This window comes from Branchiostoma floridae, chromosome 10 (genome assembly GCF_000003815.2).
Source record: "Branchiostoma floridae strain S238N-H82 chromosome 10, Bfl_VNyyK, whole genome shotgun sequence".
Taxonomy (NCBI): Eukaryota; Metazoa; Chordata; class Leptocardii; order Amphioxiformes; family Branchiostomatidae; genus Branchiostoma; species Branchiostoma floridae.
In genome coordinates this window covers 10,799,269-10,809,964 of record NC_049988.1, presented here as the reverse complement: position 1 = coordinate 10,809,964, position 10,696 = coordinate 10,799,269, and the positions used below count along the sequence as shown (strand labels likewise).

The 10,696-nt window shown below is 40.8% G+C and overlaps 2 protein-coding genes across 2 annotated transcripts in view; one reads left to right on the top strand and one right to left on the bottom strand.

The window, feature by feature from the left end:
• Positions 1–741: 741 nt before the first annotated feature.
• On the bottom strand, positions 742–7,824 carry LOC118424857. Its single transcript, XM_035833664.1, has 9 exons — positions 7,440–7,824; positions 5,782–5,954; positions 4,763–5,445; positions 4,490–4,639; positions 3,869–3,961; positions 3,283–3,438; positions 2,797–2,883; positions 2,301–2,407; positions 742–1,917 (listed from the first exon to the last, which is right to left on the bottom strand). The coding sequence occupies exons 2-9, from the start codon at positions 5,912–5,914 to the stop codon at positions 1,773–1,775; spliced, it is 1,554 nt and encodes a 517-aa protein (XP_035689557.1). The 5' UTR covers positions 5,915–5,954; positions 7,440–7,824; the 3' UTR covers positions 742–1,772.
• Positions 7,825–9,566: 1,742 nt separating this feature from the next.
• Positions 9,567–10,696, top strand: part of LOC118424398 (natural resistance-associated macrophage protein 2-like) — an 11,087-nt gene continuing 9,957 nt past the window's right edge. Inside the window, exon 1 of the mRNA XM_035832944.1 lies at positions 9,567–9,755. Coding sequence (XP_035688837.1) covers positions 9,677–9,755 — 79 coding nt within the window. The 5' untranslated portion in view covers positions 9,567–9,676. The remainder of the gene's footprint in view (positions 9,756–10,696) is intronic.

The window sequence follows — 10,696 nt, the reverse complement described above, 5'->3', positions numbered from 1 at the left end:
AACTCGACTATCTACTGTTTCTGACAGAAATGCTACTACTACTTCCTATCAGAGCCCAACCAGTGGCATGTCGACTACTGTTAGAATTGTGATAGGTGTGGTCATAGCACTGGTGGTATTAGTGACTGTGTTAGTGGGTGGCTGGTGGGTATGCAGACGTAATGCGGCTAGCAATAGGGATTCTAATCAGAATCAGCCTTCGATAGAGCTAACCCCTCAAGGAACCTACAAACCCAGCAGGGATTCTCTCGCTCGTGAAGTAACACCGAATTATCTGCACTTGATTCATGACGTACAGAGTCCCAAGTCTCCAAAGTCCCCCACAGAAAAGACGTTATATCAGAACAGCAGACGACTCTACCTGTACGATGATATAGATATATCTGATACGAGAAAGTCTGAGGCTTTTAAGAATATGGTAGCGTCTGAGAAGAACGGTAGTGTACAAGTAGAAGCAGCATCTTCGCCGGGGATAGAAAATGATAATACGGCGAGGTCAAATGCGTTGTAGGTTGTTGCTAATCTCTAAGCATATTTACTAGGCACGTACACTGCCCTACGAATGCGTTGAGTTTGAGCTTGTGCGACCATCGTATGGCTAGTACCCCGAACGAGGAAAAGTTGTTTCTATACTCTATAAGCAGAATTTGTTTTCTAAATTCTCTATAAACATATTCTCCATGAGAGTATTTTACTTATGCTGAGGGAGAACTTTATAGGAAAATAAGTCTTTTTTTTCTAATCATCCAGCAGGAATATACGCTGTTGGGAAACGGCAAGTACTTGTGCATATTGCTCTTAAGGACAATGTAGAAAAAAAACAGTTCAATGTTTACATTGCCATTCCCATATCTTTAGCAAGATATTAACAAGATATTACAGTCATTGGATTTTATTCATTTTATTTCTCACTGCGACAGCAAAGCATGCTACATGTGTATACCAGATTGATGTTCTCTAATAAAACAACGCTAACAATTAAGCATGAATTGACTATTATAAAAATATGCATATCAGGCACACCTCAATTTATCAATATTACAAGACAATGTGTCGAAATTAATCGGGATACATATTCTACTGCTACTGATCTTATAGTCACCAGTAGTTAGTTAGTCATAATCTAAGAAGGTTATACTTCTTTCAAATGTAAACATTTTCCTGCACTTTTAAAAACAAAATTCGAGAACATTATGTTAAGAATTAAGTATCATAAGATGTCAGTATCTGGTTAATTCAAAACACTGTTAATTCAACACCTACATGTGAGATAATGATGTACAAATTGTATAGTGGTACATGGTGAAGTATCCTGTAATAAGGTTGGTAATTTCTCTATATATATATACATGTATAGGTATGGATTCAAACATGACTTTGGCTATATTACTCCAAAATCCCTACAGGTTTCACGTCCATCATAGTTTTTTGAACAATCAAATGTTATTCAAGGCTAAAGTATTACAGGAAACATTAACTGCCTTGAACATCTCCGATTGTCCAGCTGTTGCATGCTGGTAGCTGCAGAGCCGAAAATAGAGATGTTCCCTTCGTACACTTTCGTACTATTCTTTCTTTGCTATGTATTTGTAAACAAGTACTGTTCCACGTTGCATACACATAATCAATAGAGCACTCTTACAAGTTACACGACAGTATATAGCATAAGCGCCTACTGCAAAGCAATTTGTGCGAAAACAGTGTGGAGTACTGTGTACTGTGAATCGTCCCACAAAACGTGTCAAAATTTCTGTCATGCATTCCTGTTCACACTAGCCACAGTCCATGTCAGGAGTACGACCCATGGCATCATTGTTGTTGTTGTTGACACGGAGTCCCTGCTGTCCCATATCAAAGCTGGCGCGGCTGTTGCCCTCAATGCTGAGCTTCGGGTCGTCCATGTCCTGTCCAACGATTCTGTAAACGTGAAGATTGTTGTCATGTTGGCAAAGTGAGTTGTAAGCTAGCTACCTAAAATGTTTTGAGTGTGTCTCTGCACGTGGGTGTGTGTATGTGTACGTGTCTGTCTGTCAGTGTTTCCAGATATTTGAAAAACTTTAATTTTGGACGGATTAATGATTTTGGTAGGTTGATGGACCTTCTAGGGACAATAGTCAAGGTCGAGTTGCAGCAGAACTTCCGGGATTTATATCTTTTGTTTGTCCTGTACATGTATGTTTGTTAGAAATAATCATCCCGCAGGACAATAGGCTTAAGCTGGCTTAAGTAACGTCTCTTTAATCTCTTTCCTATTCAAAAGCATGCTTAATATGAAATAGTCTTACTTATTGAAACCTTACCCCGTGTCTTGTCCAGCCGGTTTTGAGACATGTTTCATCGCTGAGACAACAAGTCCTTTATCTGCGACCTCCTCGTGGCGTTCAAGGCCCCAGGCATCCCGTGGGGGCTACAAAGAATACATATATGTCGTCATGACAATTTTCACATTCTTTAAAAGTGATTTGGTCCAAAGCTACTTAAAGGCTCTCTGTTGTAGATATGACCAATCATGAATACTTTTCAGGGCTAAAAGTAGCCTTTAAAATGCCTATCATTCACGTAACGTGTTCGTCTTTTCTGAAAACTAATTGTTTACTGTGTGCTCTCTGGTAGGACAAATCAAAAGGTGTGTGATGACGTCACAGAAAGGACCTTCCTCGCTCCCTTGTGCTGGGACAAAGGTTTACTGTCACTGTAGATATATAGCTATGAATATCAACTGAGCTCCCCTGTTATAGCAAATTTCTACAATAGATTTTTATATGAAAAAACGTGTTGATAAAGTTTTTTTCTTACCTGAACATCCCCGCAACAGACATCGCCATGGTAACGTCTGTTGGGTTCATTGTCCTCATCATCGCCGTGGTTCAGTCGGATGTCCTCCTGTGGATTGTTCAGCACAACAAAGTAAGATTTAAGTGAACTAGTTCTGTGATGCGCAATTCCGTTAAATGTATCACTGTGACAATGCTGTGTTTTCTAATATGATACTTATTCACAGAGATTTAAAAGAAATCTTATCGGTAAAGCAAGAACAAGAATTATTCATACGAATATCATGTACAGTAGAAGCCAGTTGATTGCATAACGGATTATCGCATACTTCTGTTAACTGCACGGAATCCTAAAATCCCAAACCGATGCGGTCCAGCTGAGTGACTTCGCATGGTTCCACCAGCCGGATAATTGCACGAAATACGATGGAGAATAGGCTGTGCAATTAAACGGCTTCTACTGTACCCAGTATTAACCATGTGCGGAATTATAGACAGTATGTCCTACCAGGGCTTTCGAAAATGACACGCCGTGGAGCATTTCCTTCGGGCCGCTGTCCACCTCAACGTTGATCCCACCACAGTCATCCTTCCGCGTGCGCTCAGTTTCTTCATCGTGTACTAAGCCGTCCGCGCCATTGGCATTGGGTGGTCCAGGGTTCTCCTAAAGAGTGTATGCATATACATGAATGTTGCGGTCACATTTCCAGAAAGGGCCCCCTCAGGAATCGAACGAATTATGTATGATATGAAAGGGGCACAAACACACAAAACATGAAGAAAGAAGGGTCGATGAGCATAATGTGTGACCATTACTTGATAAACAGCTTTATTTTGTGTAACTAATCCTGTAACTTTCCGACAGGGCCCTGATTTGGGAATTTGACCGCAACATACATAGATATCGACACTTTTTATCAATCGATCTTTGTGAAAACTAAACGTGAACTCCAAATTTCTGTCCGGGTCTGCCAATAAGATACAATAGCATGCTATCAAGCGTCCATAGGGCTAAGGGCAATATGTACAATTCAGTAAGGATTTTGTAGTTTTGAGCTTTTGTTTTGAGGTCTCGTTATACGCTGGATACTCACCGGTACCTCTATCTCAAACAGTCCTGATGGCCCAGTTGTCTCATCAAAGGTATCGGCGTTGAAGCAATCCCTCTGTTTCAGTGCGCAGCCAGTCTTACAAGGGAGAGATAACAATAGAGATGGGTGAGTTTTTCTCTCGTATAGGATTTCAAAATAGACGCTCTAAAACACAGACTAATGACATTTGGTCTACACAGCTGATCACTTGCAAGAAGACCATTTCATACACAGAGCATCGCCAGCTGCCTACAAAATATACATGAGGCACTCATCGGCTAAACCTGGCTGAAGTTTCCACTTTTGTGAACATGGCCATGGCTTCTAAAACTTCTAACCAATTGTCATCTAATCAGAGAATCGCCTGAATGTTTTCTTCAGGTAAAGACGATTCTCTGATTGGCTGACAGCTGATCAGTGGAAACCTCCGCCCGGGTTAGCGGAGCCTGTCTAAGGCATACCTATATTGTATAGGCCGCGGGTGAGGCTCTCAAGGTCTAGGAGAACGCGCAGTATTAGTAGCATAACTATAATACCGAGGAGAACGCAGTGGGACATTACTATAATAATAGTGTCCCACTGTACCCCCATACAATCTTGGTGTAAGGGTGAAAATTTAATTACCGTGTTTGATGGTTCAAGATGATCCAGGTGGAGCATCTCATGGGGCCCGCTGTCAATGTCACAATTCTCTTGTTGTTCCTGGTCATCGTTGTCTGGCGGACGACTGTTGTCAGGAGTGCCGGTGAAGTAGTCAGATGCCGTGTTCCTTTCCTGTGATTATCAACAAAACAAACAGTATAGATTCTTTCTACTTCTTTTGTTGATGAACACAGTAAACGACTGTAAAATATCATCAAGTTTGGGATACGTTTGTAACCCATAGCAGACACTGACCTCAGCTGTCAGGGATCGAAGGGGTCCAATATCGTTGCGGTTACTCCCGCTGACTGTTTGGTCAGTTTCGGCACCAGCTGTCTCTTCAGTTGTGTCCTGGTCTCCGGAAGGTTCTTCTGCCACGTTTTTGCCTGCGGTAGCAGCTGTCTCATCAAGAGGTGACGCTGAGGACGCTTCCTGGGTGTGGTCCTTCATGGCATCGACGTCGTCATCTCCGTCGTCTTCTAGGGCAAGGTCCACACTTACGTAAAGAGACGTTTCCTCATCGCTGGTTTCGTCAGTGTAGCTTACACCGTCCTGCTCAAGGGTCTCTTGTAGAAGTTTGCGAACAATAGCGATGGCACGAGAGTCACCGTCAAGTTTTCGGAGAAGGTACAGCAGGTCTTCGTTGCGCCCCTTGATTGTGGTTTTGAACAGGGTTTCGTCGACTCCCTCTCCCACCTCACTCTCAGGCACGTTGACGTTTGCGGGGTTGACTGATACTTGGGCATGATCATCATAGGCGATGTCCGTCTTCGATGTCACAAAGACGGAGACGACACTTGAATCTTCGGGTTCACTTGACTCTTCAGGTTGGGATACGGACAGTACAGGGGTGGGCCGATTTGTACTCTCGGATACCGCTTGTTGGATGTCTGGTGAGGCTGCAATAGGCTCCCTTGGAACTGAAGCAGGGTGCGAATCTGCAAGGAACTGGCGAACTTTAAAATGGCCATGCTACTCGTCTATGAGACTCAAATTGAATTTGATAATGACGTTATCATTAATATCGCAATGATCATAAGATAATATTATAAGTATGTTAGCTAATATCTTATTCTTGTCTTTGCATTCATACAATGGAATTATGCTATCAATCTATACTAAATGCCAAATCACAAATATATATCCATATATATATTGTCATATGGATGCTGGATCCCACATTACATGCGATCATTGTTTAGTAGTAAGGATTAGATACACACTCTCCATTGCAGTTAGTCATTGATCTTAAACAATAATGACAAATTTATTACCTTCTTGGTGACGAATGAAATGGCAGAACAGCCTCATCCAAGGGGATACGAGTAGGTTGTACATAAATGCAAGGAGTGTCCGCCATAGCGGTCTCACACAGGTCCTGGTGTTCCGCGGATATGGCATTGCCATTGTTGGGTCCCTTTAACACTCCTCAGGAGTTACAGCAATTCTGCATATTGTAGATATAGAAAGAATAGTTCACAATTAGAATTTGAACACTTATGCAAAATCTGTCGCCGCCACAAAACACTATGACGCGGTTTTAAGCATTGGTGATACCGTTATGCCAAGGTATAAAGTACACTGCCCTACATGTTGTTACATGGCCAGCGCTCAGTTCTCTTTTTGCAAGTTTTATGGCATGCTTAGACACATTGTTAATTTGAATACTCTTCCTGACAATGCTTAAAAGAACTTTTAACTTAACGGGGTAGTTTGCTTCACTTTTCTCGTGTCAGTTGTGAAATTATGTTGACCACACAAACTTTGTCTTTGCATTTGTTATCATGCAATATTTGCTTATTTCGTTAAATATTCTATTGTCCATGATGTGAAGATATAAGCTGTATAACTGAAGTTATTATACACCATTTGTCTCGTCCATTCACATCAAAATGGCATTTGTGTTTGATGTATCTTTAATAAAAATGTAGAGTTACTGCATATATTGCGGTTTCTGTGTTAAATATGTCTACATACCTAGCACAATACCACTCTTAGTTATACTTGGATAGGTAGCTCTAGCTATAGTGGTCATGGACAGAGAAAATGGAATCTCCGCGGTGGTTTTGAGTTCGCAATAACGCTATAGTCACAAACTGTACAATAAACTCGGGAAACACTCGACTTTACGGAGAGCTTCACCTACTAGAGACTGGGTAATGGTGCATAGGCGAACAGAACAGAACAGTCACTTCCGGATTCCGGCAGTGCTGGCGTGACCCTTGAACTTGAACTGTCACTGATCTAACGGTACATTTATCTACCCTCTGGATACATAACACTTCTTTATGATTATGTACTTTTCAATGTTCAATGACCTAAGGTTCTGTTTGTAGTCTTTGTAAGCATTTTTATGCGTCTTCATCGTAACAGGCGCCACCTACACATCACAAGACTGCAACATGTAAGGTAATGATTGTACATGTAGTGTTAAGACAATGGGTTTGGCAGGTAAAAGACAGGACAAAAATGTTCGCGGTGGTTTTGAGTTCGCGGTGAGGCGGCCACCTCGAACATTTATGGATTTTATACTTAGTGAAGCACCAGTCATCATTAAATTGTGACATTCTCACGCGAAAGATGAGGCAATTTTCTCGATTGATTTGAGAATATTGTACAGGAAAAATGGAGGCCGACATTTTTAAAGTTACGGTTGTCCACTGCAGGTGTATTACAACTTACAACATTGTATTGTAACTGCAGGTACTTTGATCAACGACCTCACATCTACCAAGATCATATGCATGCAACTATCAGTCCAAACAGATAAGCCAAGCTCGGGACTTCTATCTCATATAACTGTGCTCGGTTGCAGCTTTTGGGAAAAATAAAACGACGACGACGAGGTCATATGTTAAGCGGATAATACAGGTGAGATTACAAGTCACTTAAGTTACTCAGAGAACGCTTAATGTAAAATCATGACACCCACCTGACCCCAAATGCCGCTTGATAAAATCTCAAAACAGTCCCTCAATGATTCGCCAAGGTGCTCCTGTCTTCGAGTCGACTGAAAAGTTCCGAAATAAGTAGCCAAAAAGTTCACAGCCGTGAGCTGTTTTTCGCCCGTACAAAATTCATGACGTCAAGCCAGGTGAGTTGGACTGGTCCACATGAACCATGGGGATGCTTTACCATGTGATATTTTGCTACAGTCACTGCACACTGTATTGGAATACTGTGGAATTTTTAAAATTTAAAAGATGAAGTTAGAGCATTTAATGAGGGCCCCTTAAATATTTATTGTCGATGGGAAGCAATAATAGAGCAATTAGGCTATTGAATAGTTCTAAAAAATTGCTATAAAGTGGTAAAAGCCCAAACACAATCAGGTCCTTGCTTCAGTCATACTTCAGTCCGGCTCAGTCCAGTGTGCAGTGAAAATGTCATATTAGATACATCAGCAGTCCTTTGAACTTGGAAAAGCGCATAACACAGCAGACTATTGCTAGCAACACTTTGGTTCCAACAAACTTTCTCCACGCCAAGTTTTGTGATGATATGACGCATTACCCACAATCCATCTCGAAACCCGGAAGTGAGGACACGCAGGTGTAGTCTCGTAGTTCGACAACTCGCCGGTATCAATGTTTAGGAAATATTTTTATAGCATTGCAGCCGCGGAGAGATTTGGGTTGTTGTCTTCACGCCTTGTTGCAAGTAAGGAATTCCAAGTTATTTTGTTACTTCAGCGATCTGAAGTTCTAAAATCAGTATGATGACTCTACACCGCACTGCGTGGCGATGGATGGGGAGGGGGGCGGTTAGATAATATACAGTATAGGATGTGCATAATGTTACACAAATAGTACGAAGCAGCTGCTACCTGTGACACGTGGGCAGTTGGATTGGCAAACTGTCACTTTTCTTTGTCTTCATGGCATGCTTGTCTTTCTAAGTTGTTTGTTTCTCACAGTGTTTCACTGTTTGTGTCAGTGTGTGTGTGTACGTGTGCGTGTTTGTGAGTTCGCGTGTGTGTGTGTGTGAGAGAGAGAAATGGTATATGCGCGTGTTTGTACATTGTGTTCGTGTGTGCATGTATGTGTGTGCATGTATGCGTGTGCGTATATTGCCGTATAATGTGTATGTATGCTTGTATGTGTGAATGAATGAATGAATAATTAAATCAGGGCAATACATGTAGCTGAGTTTACAATGAACCCTTTACCATCCCTTCATTGAAACCAATTATAGGTGACTAAATATCAAAGCTGGTGTGTTACGCCAAAGGGCGGTAATACGGGCGCCATATACATACAGATATCAAATGTTTAAAAGTGTACATTTGTGTGTCATTTCTTAATTCATTTATGTTTTCTTGCAGGAAGGACAATTAGGAGCAGCATCTTCACTTTCTGTTAAAATACAATGAGAGATTCCTAGATAGATCTAATGGGTAAGTCATTATAAGTAATACTCATATAATAGATCTAATGCACTATTTTAGCGCGTTTACATCATTATTTCATAAATTGAGCCGTTAAAAACAGCGCGGGAATGAGTTGCACAAGGATTCCAGATCCTTGAATATCCTCATGCAACTTGTCTCTGGGCTGTTTTTAACTGCTCAAAGTATCAAATTATCTTTTTATCATGCCTTGTTGTGACCTGTACATAGCCCGGTGTGGCAAAAATGTGCAATAAAGGTCTTCATTCATTCATTATGATGTAAATATGAGGATACAGTGCAGTAGATGTCAATATCATGCAGATTACCTTATTCAGAATATTTCCACTTCGACGCCGTAATATTGCTTAGGTTGCCTCCAACTAATGAAATGACAGGCTCTTGCACGAAAGATTTTTTTCTATCCAATTCAATTCAATCTTTATTGAACTAACATTGATGTGAACAGACTGTTACTGTGTCTGAATTGTACTGTTCTTACAATTTCTAGGTAAGCACTTAATAATAAATATATAAAATACTCTAAAAGCCTTTCTTGACAGCATATATAATGGATCTTACTATACTAAGTACAGTATTGCAACGGCAACCTATAACTTCCCCACTTCATCTTAAGATCATTCTTTTCTCCCTCTCCATTGTAGACTGCCACTCCCTACTAGTAGATCCACCATTATTACTTCTCTACCAGAGCCACCAGACTCCACGACAAGACCCCCCCTCTTCTCAGTACCCTCCTCATGCTGTAAGAACAGTGTGTGATGGTACAGGACCAGTCTGCACATAGTATGAGTCAGGAACACCCAACGGTGGAGGAAGTGCCTTTGATGATAATGGAAGGTTAATACAATTATTATATCAGCTGTATGAAATGTACGTGTATGTCGTTTGTTTTTCACTGCCCAGAGGTTTAAGATATTTTAAACCTTCTCAAACCTGATGAAACTTTAATATCTGGCCACTTCTTGTCCTTTGGATGTGACATTAAGCCTTTGTTCCATGTATGAGTGTCGGGTGTGCAACATTTTCATATTTAACTGTTAGAACACTTGTCTATAAGAGTAGGGGTTACCAGTGTTCATAGGTAAAAAAATCAAAGCCCTAGCATGGCTGCTAGAAAGGCATTATCCTTAGATTCATTATAGAATGACGTCTCTTAACCTTTGACCTTTTGAAGATTTAGTGATCTGAAAAAAATGTTTGTTCAGTTCAAAGACATATAGGGTTTATTAGCATTTGATTAAGATGAACTATACTATTTTGTACCATGGTGAATGAACCAACAGGCGTTGTAACATCATAGCTAGCTTTCCAACCTTGTCCTTGGTGCTGAACCACTTTCACAGGGATAATCATAAAGCCAATTGAACATATTGTAACATCTATTATCATAATACCGGCACGTTTACGACGATTTCTCTAGCCATACTGATTTGACAAATTGTCAACGCATCATTTTCTCCAGTTACATGTTGCTGTTATAGCTTACCCTTGCCACTTCTTCTGTGTAACTTTTCTGCCACTCTTGTCTTGCTAAAAGCGTAATATCGTAATTGTAACACGCCGCGGAATTACACGGCGAACGGGTATGTAACTGTCGCTATGTACCTTTATACATCCTCCATGTTCCTTCATTTTCTGTTAGTAAATGCATAAAACATAAACCTGCATGAGCATACAAAATGTCATGAGAAAACGGACGTATACTGTCAAGAATTTTCATTTAACTTTTGTCTGTCACAACCGCTATGACGTAACACTTTACTGCTAGCGAGATATAA